This window comes from Ovis aries, chromosome 12 (genome assembly GCF_016772045.2).
Source record: "Ovis aries strain OAR_USU_Benz2616 breed Rambouillet chromosome 12, ARS-UI_Ramb_v3.0, whole genome shotgun sequence".
Lineage (NCBI taxonomy): Eukaryota > Metazoa > Chordata > Mammalia > Artiodactyla > Bovidae > Ovis > Ovis aries.
In genome coordinates this window covers 71,470,065-71,485,960 of record NC_056065.1, presented here as the reverse complement: position 1 = coordinate 71,485,960, position 15,896 = coordinate 71,470,065, and the positions used below count along the sequence as shown (strand labels likewise).

Genomic DNA, 15,896 nt, shown 5'->3' with positions numbered 1-15,896 from the left:
TAAGTCACCAGACAGACTCCTAGGATTAGAGCACATCAAAATAGAAAGTGCCTTTGAGATCTTTGGGTCCAGCCCCCTCAACCAACAGATTAAATAACTAAATTCAAAGAAATTTTGGTGTGTTTATGACTTTAAGGGGCAGAATTCAATCTCAAACCCATGTCCCCTGATTGTCAGTCCAGTGTTCCCCAGGGTACTCCACACTGCCTCTCTGCAGCCTACCCACACACCTCTTGGTTATTCCCTAGTAGAAACCTAGTAGGTGTTTGGTGTTTTTAAATGAAATCAGTATTACCCTGAAACAACGTTTGACTATCTGTTCTGGGCACTGTGGGTATTATACATTTTGTAATAAGTCTTAGCTTACTAACTTTGCAACCTAATCAATGCATACGTACATATTTATTTCACTGAATTGTGATTATTAAGTGAAATTATGTATGCAAATGCAAGCCGTAGTCCCTGGTATGTTCATAGTGGACCACATCCAATGCTGATTCTATTCAGTCATTATTCCAACAGTTCATCATCTTGTTAGGGCATCACAGAGGATCAGACTTTTAAAACCCTGGTAGGGAAGGAAACCATCCATCTGCATAGAGGGCGCTGAATTTTACTGCTACAGATTATTTTATGTTGTCTGATTCCATATTAAAGTAGGTATATGAGTTTCAGGGTCAGATGGTGGAGAAAAATAGAAAGCCTGATTAAACTGTAACTGTGGTAGAAGGCATGCTGTCTCGAGCCATTCCTAAGTTCTTTCTGTAACAGTTGCCTCCTTCACCTATCCGTTCATTCAACAAACACGCGGCAGGTGTCAGGTACAAGGCTAGTTGCATGGACACTGGGTCAGGGGAGACCCAGTACCTACCCTTGAAGATCTCACCAAAATGTAACTGTACAAGGTGCTGTCCCCATAGCACATGAGATGGGGGTGCCCTGTGTTGGGGTACAGAGGCTGGAGCAGGTTGTCCTGTGGGAAGGTGGAAGGCTTTTCAAGGTAACACATCCGAGCTGCACTGACTTGAAGAAAGAGAAGGTCTATCAGTTAAAATGTTGTAGAAAGAGGATGGTCCAGAAGGGGAAAGTTTATGTGAAGGCAGAGAGACATGATGGTTCAAGGAAATGGGGTTCAGGGGGTGGAGAGACACCAGAGTGTAAGAGAGGGAAAGGCTGGAGGCTGGGTGTGCTAGGTCCAGACTGAAATGGCCTTCCGTGTAAGCCAAGAAGTTTCGAAAACTATACATTCAATGATTTTAAAAATTTATTCATATTCTGCCCTATTTCAGAAAGGATTTAAGGGCCAGAGTTGAAACTAATGTTTGCCGGTATAAGGAGTGAACAGGTATTTTTAAATAGGAAGATACTTGGCCAGTTAATTGTTTGGATAAGAATAAGACAGCTGGTGGTAGCATGGAAGATGGATAGAAGGAGAGATGAGAACGAAGACAGAGAAGCAGGCAGAAAGACGCTGCAGACTAGACAGTGTAGCAGAAGAGCCTGGCCGTTGTTGAGGGAGGGCCCTGGAGCCAGAATGCCTGGGTTTGAGACCTGCTTCAGCTTATATGAGTTTGGGCAAGGTACTTAACCTCCCTCTTCCACAATATCCTCATTTGTAAAATGGGGTTGTAGTGAGGGTCAGGTGTGTGTGTGTGAGGGACAGTGTATGACTGGCTAAGAAGCTATCATAGCAGCCCAGGTGAGAAGCAGTCCAGGCTGAAACAAGATACAGTGAGAAGTGGTTGTAAGAGTTGTTTTGTTTTGTGTCAGGAGTTAAAGTTGGCAGGTATTGCTGATTGAATGGATGAAGGGGTAAGAGAAGGTTGTCTAGGATCACTCAAACATTTTTAGTTATTTCCCTCAAAGGGATTACAAATCCTGAGAGGTGGTGTGTTTTGCCTACCACTTGCCAGCAGTATTCTAGGCAGGTTAAACTCTCTGCCTCTGTTTCCTTATCTATAAAATGAGGCTGACCATTGTCTCCAACTCATGGGGTTCTTTGAGGATTAAAAGAGCTAATGAATGTAATAATTGGATAGGAAATTGCAGCTGTTGCTGTTGACACCGTGCATACAGCATCTAATATGGTGTGATGATCCCAACTCTGGGGTTGTTTAGCAGTAGTAGTTAGTTGCTCAGTCATGTCCGAATCTTTGCAACCCCATGGACTGTAGCCCACCAGGCTCCCCTGTCCATGGGATCCTCCAGGCAAGAATACTGGAGTGGGTTGCCATTCCCTTCTCTGGAAGATTCTCCCAACACAGGGTTTGAACCCAGGTCTCCTGCATTGCAGGCAGATTCTTTACCATTTGAGCTACAGGGAAGTCCTGGTTGTTTAGTAAGTGCGTACTAAATGAAAGACAAGAACCAGTTCAGCAAATTTAGTCAAGTGATGTCACTAGCTTGAGATGATCCCTCAAAGTGGGTTACACACAGCAAAGGCTGGCAAGAAATCTATGGATCTCTCTCTCTTTTTTTGAAGTACCTTCAAACATTTTCTTAGAATTATATAGCAATCAACCTGTAAATATTTTCTATAAATATGTGTATATATTTTTCCTTAAAATACTTTACCTGTAGTATTTTCCTAGAACTTTATTCAAATTATTTTAACTTGTCTGCATGCATTTAAATGACTTCATTCATATTCCTGTTATTAGATTTCTGACTTATACAAGAGCCTAGAACAAAAAGAAAGCAAAATCCAGCAGCTAGCAGAAACGGTAAAGAAATTTGAAAAGGAGTTCAAGCAATTTGTGCAGTTGTTTGGCAAAAATGGAAGCTTCCTCTCAAATATGCAGGTGAGAAATGGCCTTTCTATTTTAACTAACTTTTAAACTGGAAAAACTAACTTTTTAAATGGAGATGATTTCAAATGTGCAAAGCTGAGAGTACAAGGAACACCTGTGTGTTCTGCACCCAGATTCACTCGAGTGTTCTGTCTGGTTGCTTCCTTCATCCTGTCTCCCCCGCCTCATCCCAGCCCTGTTCTTAGCCCCCATCCTGTCCCTCTCTCTCTCTCGGTGGGTGTTCCTTCTGAACCCTTTAAGAGTAAGCCGTCTATTATAGCCCTTTACCCCTACATACTTCACAATGTATTTCCTAAGAATAGAGATCTTTTACATAACCCGGTACACGTAGCCATGTCAGTACACATTTGCACTGGTACAGTACTTTTACACAATTTATGGCAATGAGGGTTGTCATTATTGACCCAATATTAGTCACTTGACTTCAGATTTATTGAGCGCATCTGTAGTTCTGCATTTTGCAGCCAACAAAGTGAAACTATTAATTCCTTTGGGGAGAAAATGCTTTACACATCACTAAAATAGAGCAAAAATTACTTTGTAAATCATGAATGTTAAATAACCATAAACAGATTTCTAAAGAATAATGTCTTTATTGTGATTATACAATTTATAGTGCAAAATACTTCATAATGTGATATGGGCAATCTTTTTGAGGATTATACCAGAAAATGTAGGCCATATCATTTCCATACTTTGTCCACATACTGTATGGATGTGTGTGTTTGTGTATAACAAAAAGGAAATCCATCAATTGTTATTATCTTAATTCTGACCTTTTTCTAGCACAAAAACCAGTCAAGAGTGAAGGCACTGAGGGCAGGAGAAGTATAGTTTTATTTAATCCCTTCCATCTAAAGAGAGCAACCAAATGTTCAGGCCTTATCTTGGGGCACTGAGTGCCACCTGATGTGCTCAGACCAGAACAGATGGGCCTTCTTCCAGCACATCCTCTGCCCTCTTGCAGAGTGGGAGTCAATCAGAAGCATTGTGACGGAGAAGGAAGTGATAAGGCAAGAGGAAAGACAGGGAGAACATAAGTATAAAGATAGGTTGAAGAACCAAGAGGAGAAAATCCAAGGGAGAAGTAAGATTCAGGTGAAGAACAGTTCAAAGATTTGAAACAGGAGCTGAGATACTGCGGAGCAGGGAGGAAAGTATTAGGTGATTCATCTCTCTGACATCCTACCCTCTTTCTTCTGAACCGTGCATTTTTTCACTGCCTTAATTGGTTAATTCAAGGTGAAATGTTTGAGTTGAAAAATGTGATCTCAAAGAATCATTCACATTTTTTGACATGATGATCCATTTGTACTGAAAGGTTCTTGCCAGTCACATTGACAAGTCCGCTTGGCTAGAAGTTCAGGTGCGTCAGTTATTACAAATGGCTAACCAGCAACAGAGTAAATTTGATCTGAGGCCTTTGGTGGAAGCAATTGATACAATGAAACAGAAAATCACCCTGCTGGAAACCAATGACCAAAGACTAGGTATGTCTAATGTTTTCTGCTTCTCTTCTGGTGCTTCATGACTTCTGCATGTGTTCACAAAAACAAGCAAACGGGCCAATGGACAGGCACAGCCATCCGGGGTCAACAGTGCTGAGTCTGGTATTTGTGAAACAGAACAACATGAGGTTCTGGCCACTCAGACAAAAACGATAAAGGGCCCTGAGTGGGAACTGGAACAAGGACAGGGTGGAAATGGGCCAGGAAATTCCAAGAATAGGGAATGATGGTTTGTTAAGGAGAGCAGACAATGAGAAGGCTAGGAGAAAGATGTGGTGGGGAACATTGTTTCAAGTATAGAAAAGCAGACACGTTTGGCTGTTTAAAAGCATCCCAGTTAGAACCTAGTGAGGCTTACCATACCAAAGTCTGCTAGACGCATGCTGAGTGGGTCTTCTCTACACTTCAGGGAGCTTTCGTTTAAGAGGACGCATTGGGGTTTTCTTGGGGCCAGTCTTTCCAAGACATGAGAATCACAGAGTCAGTATTATTAATATGGATGTCACATTGGTGGACATTGAACTCAGTTCGTCTTGGGAATGTCAGAATTCTGTTGATTCTCTTTGGATAACCAAATTTCACTTTGGGCATATTTGAAAGACAGCTTTAAGGCCTTCAGAATCTTTTCTTCTTTGCAGTTGTTTTGGAAGGGGAGACTAACAAACATGATGCCCACATTAATATTCATAAAGCACAGCTGAATAAAAATGAAGAGCGATTTAAACTGCTAGAAAGCGCCTGCTATAATGGAAAGCTCATCTGGAAGGTGACAGACTACAAGCTCAAGAAGAAGGAGGCGCTGGACGGACACACAGTCTCCATCTGCAGCCAACCCTTCTACACCAGCCGGTGTGGCTACCGCCTCTGCGCTCGAGCCTACCTGAACGGGGACGGGTCTGGGAAGGGGACGCACCTGTCGTTGTACTTTATGGTGATGCGAGGGGAGTTTGACTCACTGTTGCAGTGGCCGTTCAGGCAGAGGGTGACCCTGATGCTTCTGGACCAGAGTGGCAAAAAGAACCACATTATGGAGACCTTCAAGGCCGACCCCAACAGCAGCAGCTTTAAGAGACCCGACGGGGAGGTGAACATCGCCTCCGGCTGTCCTCGCTTTGTGGCTCATTCCACTCTGGAGAATGCCAAGAACACCTACATTAAGGATGACACCCTCTTCTTGAAAGTGGCTGTGGACTTAACTGACCTGGAGGATCTCTAATCATTGCTTCCGGGGGGATAAAAGGACTCCTTGAATCCAGAACCTGTGGTTAATGTAGTGACTGAGTCTGGGCTCAGTGCATATTTGAACTTGGCTTTTTGTCCTTAACATGTGAAGTCATTTTAAGGCTTCTCAAGTGCTGTCTTCTTTTTACATTTTATTGTCCCAGTTTGAAACTTACAATACTCAGACTATCTTCTCATTATTTATATTTTTATATCTTTTGAAAGATGTTAACTTCCTTAAATGTCAGGACTGAAGCATACCTCTTTAACTGGTGCTTAGTGTGGGGTCTCAGGGTCTCAGCCTTCTATAATATTAAATGTCTTTGAGGACACAGATGTATTAATAGGGCTTTCAGTCGAAAGTGCTTTGGTATTTTTATATTTGGCCTGTGGATTCTAGAACTGACCTTAAACCTACAAAAGCTATCTTTTAGGATGGGCTATTTCAGTTAAGTAGATGGGTGGTGGTTATTATTTAGTCACTATGTCATGTCCGACTTTTTGTGACCCTGTGGACTACAGCCCACTGGGCTCCTCTGTTTGTGGAATTCTCCAGGCAAGAATGCTGGAGTGGGTTGCTATTTCCTCCTCCAGGGGATCTTCCCAACCCAGGAATTGAACCTGTGTCTCCTGCTTGGCAGGCAGATTTTTTTACCTATGCCTCCAGGGAAGCCCAAGTAGATGGATAGTGTACTTCAAAGTCAGTATACCCAGTTTGAATCAAACTTTTTTGGGTTAAATACTGTATTGTGGAAGCTACTACACTTTTAATATTTTCATGAAATTTACCAGTAGTCAGCAAGCACAGTTTTGCAAGGCTGCATAAGAACTTGTGAATAGAGTAAGTATTTTCGTTCTTCCTGCTGAAGTAAAGCAGAAAACACTGCAGAGTATATATGCATAAGGAGATACAGCCATCCAGCTAAAGTTCATATTAGGTCAAAGCACATGAAAAAACTATTTACAAACAAAATGATCAAATATTAGCAATTTCATAAGATTCAACTTAATATATACATACATGTTTAAACATAGTTTAGAGGTATTTTGGTAATTATAGTAAATTAATATTAGGATGGGCAGAATTTAGTATATGATGGAGAAAATGTCATATATGGATAAGAGGAATTAAAACCTAGGGAGAACACCATTACAATTTCCTCTGGAAATCAGAACTCCCATCTGACATTGATGGCTAAGAAGAGTGTCTCTTTTTCTTTTTGAGTAGAATTTTGAGTTCATAAATTGGTTTGAAAATTGGCATTTATGTAAACTTATCATGTTTCTTGTCAAAGTCCTGAGTACTTTGTGAAGAACAGAAAGAACATGTTCTTCTGTATCTATCTGTATGGGTCTGAGAGTGTAAATACAAGTCTATACAAAGTCTCCTGACTCTTGACGTGATGGTAGTAGTTTAGTCGTGTCCAGCTTTTGCAACCCCATGGACTGTAGCCTGCCAGGCTCCTCTGTCCGTGGGATTTCCCAGGCAAGAATACTGGAGTGGCTTGCCATTTCTTTCTTCAGGGGATCTTCCTGACCCAGGGATCAAATCAGCGTCTCCTGCATTGGCAGGCGGATTCTTTAGCAACCGAGCCACCAAGTCAGGAAGCCCTGACTCTTGATAAGCCTGAAGTGAAGTCACTCAGTCATGTCTGACCTTTGCAACCACATGGACCGTAGCCTGCCAGGCTCCCATCCATGGGACTTTCTAGGCAAGAATACTGGAGTGGGTTGCCATTCCTTTCTTCAGGGGATCTTCCCGAACCAGGGTTTGAACCTGGGTCTCCCACACTGCAGGCAGACTCTTTACCACCTGAGCAACCAAGGACACCTAGACTCTTGATAAGCCTGAGCTTAACCCAAAACTACCCAGTTTTCCTGGGCCTTCACTTTTGTCATGCCGTTGAGCACTACCCACACTAGGCTGGCTCCCTTGAGTGTGTACGGGCAAGCACACGCTGAAGTGATGACCACATACCTTACAAATCTTGATCGGTTGACCTCACAGAAGCAGCATGATTGATACTAGTGGCTTCTGGAATAGTTGGAACTTTCTTCCTCTCTCCCTGTGAAAATTTCAAGATACCAAAGACTCATACTACATAAATCTTCCCAAAGGGTTAAATTCAAAGACCTGAGTTCACAGAAGAAATCTGGTAGAGAAGCACCATACAGGTGCTGGTAAACTCGGGTGCAGCTGGCGGTCAGCCCATCCGCTCAGGCAGTCAGCAATCTTTCTCTAGACTGCGCAGCTGGATGCTGGTGGTTCTGGGTGCCAGTCTGCAGTGTTTCTCATCTGGTCCAAAGTCATCCTTGTGTTCTGAAGAACGGGAGAGCACACTGCTGTGACTAGTTTGAAGCCTTTGATGTGAAAAACATTTCAACGTGAATTTATCAAAACAGTGATTTTGTGTTTTAACCAACTTCTCTACATAAAAAGTATAACTTATGGCATGGTTTACTTATGAGTTCCTTCATCATTGAAACAGTGAACACAGAACAAGGTATTCTATCATAAAAAGCACATCTTTCTCACAAAATAAGAGTTATGAATTTTGTTGTAAGGAAATCGATCCACGGAAATTATTTTTCCATTTTTATGATCCAAACAGTCATTTTTATTCTGTATCTGTAAGGTTTAAATTTTTATTCCACTTTGGCCTGATTCAGTTCCCAATGAAACTGACACAGCAGGCATAAACAAGGAGTTAACAACCTTGAGAAAGGTGCGTGCAGGATTCAAGGAGGGTATGGAAGAGAAGTACACACTCATACACCTCGACAGATCTGAATTCTGACGCTTGGTCTCCAAACGTGATGATTTCAGAGAAACAAGAAATAGTCACAGGCTCCATTCCCAGCACCTATCTTGAACACACACAAATGGGACAGAGTGCCACGAACCCTTTGTGGAGGCCCTCGGACAATCAGTCCACGCTGCAACAAACTCTTTTCTCTTGAAAGTGGTTGCAGACCTGGGCCTTCACCTTACATAAGAATTCTGGGCTGCAGAGAAAGCTTTGATGGATGCACAAGAGAGGACTTGAGTATTGAAATTCCCTGGGAACATCACATTTTAGGGAGGAGGAAGAGCAGCCTGCCAAGCACTTGGAGAAGAGATCAGAGGTTAGATACCAAGGGAGATGGGAAGAGAACTGAATGTCAGCAGGGCCAAATCTCCGCTGAGAACAGCAGTCACTTCCAGAGCACTCCACAGCATCCTTGAACTCCTCATCTCCCTGAAGACTCCTCTGTCCAAGTACCTGCTGAATATCTAAGCACAGAAGTCCCGCAGGTACCTTCAAGTACACTTTACCAAAACTGAATGGGAGGTCTCCACTCTCCACCACCGCCAGCCCATGACGCCCCATGTGTGTTCTCCCTCGAGGAGTGACGTAAGCATCAATGCCAGAGCTTGGACACTGTGCATTCCCCCTCACTTTCCCCATCCAGTCGCCCAGCCAGTGTGCCAGCTGAACCTCCAAATAATGCCTTAAAACTATTTCTACTATTCCGTATCCCTCCTGTCTACTGCTGCCCTGTTTGCTGGCCTACAGTTATTGCTTCACAACTGTTCTCGCTATATTTTCTTTTGCCTCTTTCGGATCCAGCCTCACACTGACACCCAATAATCTCTAAAATGAAAATTCAAGGGTGACTCCCCACCTCACCCACCCACTGTGGCTCCATCACCCAAGGACAAGACTCCAGCCTCACTGGCCTGGCAGGCAAGGCCCTTCATACCTGCTTCAGCCTCTCCAGCCTCACCTCCTGACCGTTCTGCTTTGCATTTAGCAACAGCATAGTAACCCATTTTGACCTTTGTCTGTGCTTGTGCTCATTTCTATCTGGAATATTCTTCTCCAACCTCACCTCCTCCATTGCCTGGTGGATTCTTGCTTTTTAAGATTCTGCTTTGGCCTCGCCTCTCCAAGAGGCCTTCTCAAACTAGCCCTTACTTCCTTGCACTCAACCCCTACCCTCCACTAGGCCAGGAGCCCTTGCTCTGAGCTGTATACCTCCTTGTCTATAACTCACTTCCTGTACTTTTCTTTTCTCCCAGAAAACAAATGTTAACTGACTATATTTTTGTCAGATTTTACTTTAGCTGCAAATAAAACAGATGTCGTCCTTGTCCTCCTAAAACATAATCTGGAGGTCATCACAGCAGTGAACCAAAATGCCCACTGTGTGCATGTTCCCAGTTGTCCCGATAGACTTCGCCTCCTAACTTCCCCTGCCTCCACTCACTGCCAGAAACATGTCTCTCTCAGACCATTCTGAATATTTATGATGCTAAATAAGAGAATAGGCAGAAAACACTTGAAGGGAGAGCCCAAGGTGAAATTTATAAAGAAAAGCCAAAGCAGCCCACTTAAGTGGGACTGCGGAGAATTAGAGGAGAGAACAGTTCAATGGGAACTGATGCTTTTATTCACCCAAGAGACCTATGTTAAAGACTAGAATACATGTTTATCAAAATGGATTAAAGACCAAAATGTCAGGCTGGATACTAAAAATCTCTCAGAGGAAAATATAGGCAGAACACTCTTTGACGTAAAACATAGCAAGACCTTTTCCAAGCCACCTTCTAAAATAATGAAAATAAAAACAAAAATTAACAAATCGGACTTAATTAAAAGCTTTCCCACAGCAAAGGAAACCATAAACCTCAGAATGGGAGAAAATATTTGCAAAGGAAGCAACTGACAAGTGAATTATCTCCAACACACAAACAGCTCATGCAGCTCGATATCAGAACAACAAACAACCCAATCACAAAATGGATACAAACCTAAATAGACATTTCACCAAAGAAGACATACAGATGGCCAACAGACACATGAAAAGATGTTCAACATCACTAATTATTAGAGAAATGCAAATCAAAACTACAATGATGTATCACCTCATACCAGTCAAAATGGCCATCATCAAAAAATCTACAAACAATAAATGCTGGAGAGGATGTGGAGAAAAGGGAACACTCTTGCACTGTTGGCAGGAATGTAAATTGGTTACAACCACCACGGAGAACAGTATGGAGATTCTTGAAAAAAAACATAAACAGAACTACCATTATGACTCAGCAATCCCATTTCTAGGAGTGTATCTGGAGAAAACCATAATTCAAAAGCATGCATGCACCCCAGTGTTCATCACAGCACTATTTACAATAGCAAGGACATGGAAGCAACCTAAATGTCCATCAGCAGAGGAATGGATAAAGAAGATGTGGTATGTATGCAATGGAATATTACTTAGCCATAAAAAGGAATGAAATAGTGCCATTTGCAGACATGTGGACGGACCTAGAAATTGTTATACAGAGTAAAGTAAGTCAGAAAGAGAAAAACAAGTATTGTTTAATATCGCTTATATGTGGAATCTAGAAAAATGGTACTGATGAACTTGTTTGCAAAGCAGAAGTAGAGTCACAGATGTAGAGAACAAACATGGTTACAAAGGGGGACAGGAGGGATGGGACAAATTGGGAAATTGGGATCGACACATATGCACTACTATGCATACAACAACTGATGAGAACCGGGCTCACCTGGTGGGTCAGAGGGTAAAGAATCTGCCTGCAAGAGGCCTGGGTTCAATCCCTGGGTTGGGAAAATCCCCTGAAGGAGGGCATGGCATCCCACTCCAGTACTCTTGCCTGGAGAATCCCCATGGACAGAGGAGCCTGGCGGGCTACAGTCCACAGGGTCTCAAAGAGTCAGACACGACTGAGCAACACAGCACGATGAGAACCTACTGTAGAGCCCAGGGAACCCTACTCAGTGCCCTGTGGTGACCTAGATAGGGGGGAAATCTGAAGAGTGGATATGTGTACACACACAATGGAGTCACTTTACTATAAAGCAGACACTGACACCACATTGTAAAGCAACTATACTCCAATAAAATTTAACTTCTAAAAAAGACTAAAATACATGTTTAAGTTATTTTGGCTGTTTGAGTCACACCTGCTTGAATACAACTCCTTAGACCTTAGACTCTGGCTCCAGGATAAGTATAGAACAATACAAATTGTGATAAATGCCTTCAAGAAAATGAGACTACAGGGAAGGAGTAATGGCGCTGGGTGGGGAGAATATGTACACACTCTGGGTTGTCAGGGAAGGTAACACGATAGTCAGTGCTCAGGTGACGTTTCCTGGCTGCTCAGCACTTTGGAACACCCTTATAAAATCTGAGCAATTTCCTGTGAGGAAGCTTGCCTCCTTGACCTCCTTTGCAGCACAGGAATGTGGCTCAGGTCCCAACCATCAGGCAGTGAGGCAAAACAACTTGAAAGATGAAGTTGGAAAGACGCAGCTTCTTTTTTTAAGAAGGTTTGCAAGATGCAGAAGAAACGTGCCAGACTCTGACTTCGCAGGGGTGAGTGGACTGGAGGCAGAGTTTCTGGAAGGCCGTCCTTACTTCTTCTGTAGGTTGTGTTTCTAGAAGCTGTGGTGTTGCTGTCAAGTGACGGTGGCCACTGTGATGGATTTTCGCTATTGCCTCTTGTGTGTCTTGGTGTCATACCTGGCTGTGCTGTACTCACAGCCGGCCTCTGTGGTCTTCCTGGAGCTTCCGTGGGCAACATAATGTTAAGGAAGGCCCTGTCACGTTCACAGTGGACCCTGTGGTTTGTAATTAACCCTGACTGAATCAAGCTGAGACCTGAAAGACGAGTGAGCCCGGGGGGGGGGGGGGGGAGCAGGTGGGATGAGAATTCGGGGCAGAGTGCACCAAGGAATAAGTAAAGAATTGCTTTAAGGAGCTGAGGCGGGGCCAGTGTGGTGGGAGCCCATTAGAAGAGGGAAAGGTGACACCTGATGAGGTTAGAAGAGGAGGCAGGGCCCAGAATCTAGTGCTGAAGTCATGGTGAGGAGGTTGCGGTTTATGTCAAGTGCAGTGAAAGTTGACCTGATTTGGGCTGGGGAAGGCATGATCTGATTGACGTGTTCTAAACAACTGTTCTGTGTAGAGCACAGATAAGAAGGGGACACTGAGGTCACGGGGAAAGTATTAAGGTTACACCATACCGCAGTTCTTTTCAGAAGTCTGTGCCCTTACTAGATCACAAACTCCTTGAAGGCAAACACCATGTCTACTTCAAGTGCATGAAAAGTGCTCAGTGTATTACACAGAATTGTACATAAACACTAATGCACAGAATCTTCGTAATGAATCTGTTAGGCAGGTATAATGCCCATTTCATAGTTGAAAAAAACTGATGATTAGAGAGAGCTATGTGCTATGTACTAAGTACTGTCCTAAGAATTTTACACACCCAATATATATTAACATGCAAATCCTCTCAGCAATCTTATGGGGTATATGAAATTTTATCCTTGCTTACAGATGAGGCAATGGGCACAGAGAAGTTATGTAATAAACTCTAGTTTACACAGCTAACAAATGGTAAAGCCGGGATCTGAATCCAGGCAGTCTGACTTCAGAGGCTCCACTCTTACTATGCAAGGCTGCCTCATGTGGGTACTGATGAACTCTACATGCTTCTAAAAATATATAAAATTAAATGAGTTAAAATATAATAAGGATAACCATTTGGATAAAGACTGAATGTATAACTTCCAAACCATTAAAGAAAAAAAAAAACTGGAAAAAGAAACATCAAACCAAACACAGAAAAGAGATGAATACAACAGGAAGTATGATACATAGAAAAAACAAGTTAGAATTAAACCCAAACACATAAATAAGAACGAGTGAACTTTTAGTATTAAAAGAGGAAATATCTCAAACATGATGCTTTTAAATATTCATCTAAAACAAAACAGAACAACTAGGTATATATTCAGAGATGCTCTTGCACAAGCCCAGAAGCCACATACAAGAGTTTCCACCAGGATTGTCTATAATAGCAAAGAACAAGGGGGAGGAAAATCTCCCAGCAAACAAGGGATGGCATGGGCGTGGAGCATCACATGGCTGGTGGAAGGGTAAACTGGTGCTAGCGCTGGAGAACGATATGGCAATTTCAAAGAAAGTTGAACTGTACAATTTTATTTCTAAACATGTACCCAAAAATTCTTGCCATGGGCCCAGTAAGATGTGTACAAGTATGGCCATTAATTCATACCATAACCACATACATCAGGAATCATTAAATTACTAGCAACAGGAGAATGGATAAATTGCTTTATAGTCCTACATGTTCAGCACTTAAGATAAAAAAAAAACTAGAAACACGTGAATCAACATGAATAACTTTCACAAATATAACAAAATTTACACAATGGTATCATTTATGTTAGGTTTAAAAACATATGAAATAATACTAATTATATATATATGAATATAAGCTTTCATGGGAATGACAGATACAACATCCTTTGGAGAGGAAGAAAGGGAGAATGAGATTGCAGAAAGGTTCCCAGGAGGCTCTAACTGAATAGGTAATATAAAATCTGAAGCAAATATGGAAAAGTGCTAAAATGCAGTAGTTAGGTGGTTGGTATATAAGTGTTCATTATATTCCCTGTAACTTTATACATGTGTGTAACATTTCATATTAAACATTATAAAGACATGAGCTTTCTACAAAGAACAAAATAAACCAAAGAAATAAGATGGAAGAACTTAGTGAGTGAGTGAAGTCGCTCAGTCGTGTCCGACTCTTTGCGACCCCGTGGACTGTAACCTACCAGGCTCCTCCGTCCATGGGATTTTCCAGGCAAGAACCCAGGGATTGAACCCGGGTCGCCCGCCTTGAAGGCAAACGCTTTAACCTCTGAGCCACCAGGGAAGCCCGGAAGAACTTAAGTAAGGCCCATTAATGAAAGAAGAAAATATTCTATGATAGAGGTTATCAATAAAATTAAAAGTTGATTCAATAAATCTGATTAAGAAAAGACTTCAATAAAATATGTAAGAATGAATTAAGAAAAATATGAGATCAAAAAATTTTAATACCATAGACAATTTTATACTGTTTGAAAATGTAGAGGGCTTCCCTGGTGGCTCAGAGGTTAAAGTGTTTGTCTGCAAGGCGGGAGACCAGGGTTCAATCCCTGGGTCAGGAAGATCCCCTGGAAAATAAATGGCAACCCACTCCAGTATTCTTGCCTGGGAAATCCCATGGACGGAGGAGCCTGGTAGGTTACAGTCCACGGGGTCGCAGAGTCGGACACGATTCAGCGACTTCACTCACTGAAAATGTAGACGAAATGGGTAATTTCCTGGGGGGGGGGGGTACTTATCCCTTAAAAAGTCACCACATCTTGATGACTTTAAACATCAGTTCTTCAAAACCTAAGACTAACAGACTAAGACTAACCAGAATAACAAGGGAGGCCTTGAATTCCCGGAAAAATAACCCCACCTTTCTCCATGGTACGTCTCCATATTATACAAGTACCGTATCTGGGCAAACAAATCTACCGAAAACTGCCATCCGGCGACAATCTACTCCAGATTTGAGACGGAATTCCAAGCAAGTTCCGGGAAAACGTTGCCATTTGGTGACAACCTGTGACAGAACCCGCACCTGGTTTGAGGTTCGTGACGCGTGGGCAAACGGGTCTGCATTCGGTCCGCGAGCAGCCCCCGCGGAGGGCCCAGAAGCCGGAAGAAGCCCTTTGGCTCCGCCCCGCTCCGCGTGGTGGGCGGGGCGCTTCCGGCCGGCTGACGCGTGCGCGCCCGAGACGCCGCGGGCCGTACCTGACCCGGCGCTGTGCCGCCGCCCTGTCCCCTCAGCTTCCTTGCGCCGCGGCTGCCGGTCCTACCCGGAAAGGTCGTTTCCCATCCCCCGCAGTTTCCAGTATGTGACGGTCCCAGTCGGAGCTGCGACTGGAAAGAGGCCGCAGGTTCCCTCTCCATCACCCCCCTGTGAAGTCCCTCCCTGGCGTCTGGGCCCCTCCAGGTCTAGTCTGCCGCCACTCCCCGCGCTCGAGCTTTCCCCAGAAGCTGTGTCCTTTTCCGTGAGCTCTTCGGTGATCTGAAACGGTCGCCAGCCTCTCACTTGTATTCTGGAGGGTGTGTTCTTTGTGCACACTCGTCTCAGCCCTTCCTCGTCCTGCTTATACACCGTGGGAATGCTCCCACCATCACTTCTAACCCTACTTGTCCCGGGAATGCGACCTTACTTTCTGCTTCAGAATCTTCCGGTCTTCTAACTAAATCGGTTACCAAGGGATCAGCCCTTTCAGCGCAACGCCCCTCCTCCCCTCTAAAAGCCCTCTTCCTTGTTAAATAATCGCAACAACTAACGAAAAGAATGTCGTAAGAGCCAGTGATCTGTGTGTTTAACAGGCATTGTTTTTTTAATCATCGCGAGTAGGATGTGATGGAAACTGAGGCATAGGAAAGTTAATTTGCTCGAGGTAACAGTGTGCCT

At 43.3% G+C, this 15,896-nt stretch overlaps 1 protein-coding gene and 1 long non-coding RNA gene across 14 annotated transcripts in view; one reads left to right on the top strand and one right to left on the bottom strand.

Moving 5' to 3' along the window:
* TRAF5 (TNF receptor associated factor 5) overlaps positions 1–6,925 on the top strand; it is a 45,840-nt gene extending 38,915 nt beyond the window's left edge. For all 13 annotated transcript variants that reach the window (XM_060396218.1, XM_060396216.1, XM_027975972.2 and 10 more), the window contains 3 exons: positions 2,661–2,801; positions 4,132–4,300; positions 4,957–6,925. In XM_060396218.1, coding sequence (XP_060252201.1) covers positions 2,661–2,801; positions 4,132–4,300; positions 4,957–5,534 — 888 coding nt within the window. In that variant the 3' untranslated portion in view covers positions 5,535–6,925. The remainder of the gene's footprint in view (positions 1–2,660; positions 2,802–4,131; positions 4,301–4,956) is intronic.
* LOC132657481 (uncharacterized) lies at positions 3,384–15,140 on the bottom strand. Its single transcript, XR_009595760.1, has 2 exons — positions 14,883–15,140; positions 3,384–7,859 (listed from the first exon to the last, which is right to left on the bottom strand). It is a non-coding gene; the product is annotated as an uncharacterized LOC132657481 (long non-coding RNA).
* Between the last annotated feature and the right edge of the window lie 756 nt (positions 15,141–15,896).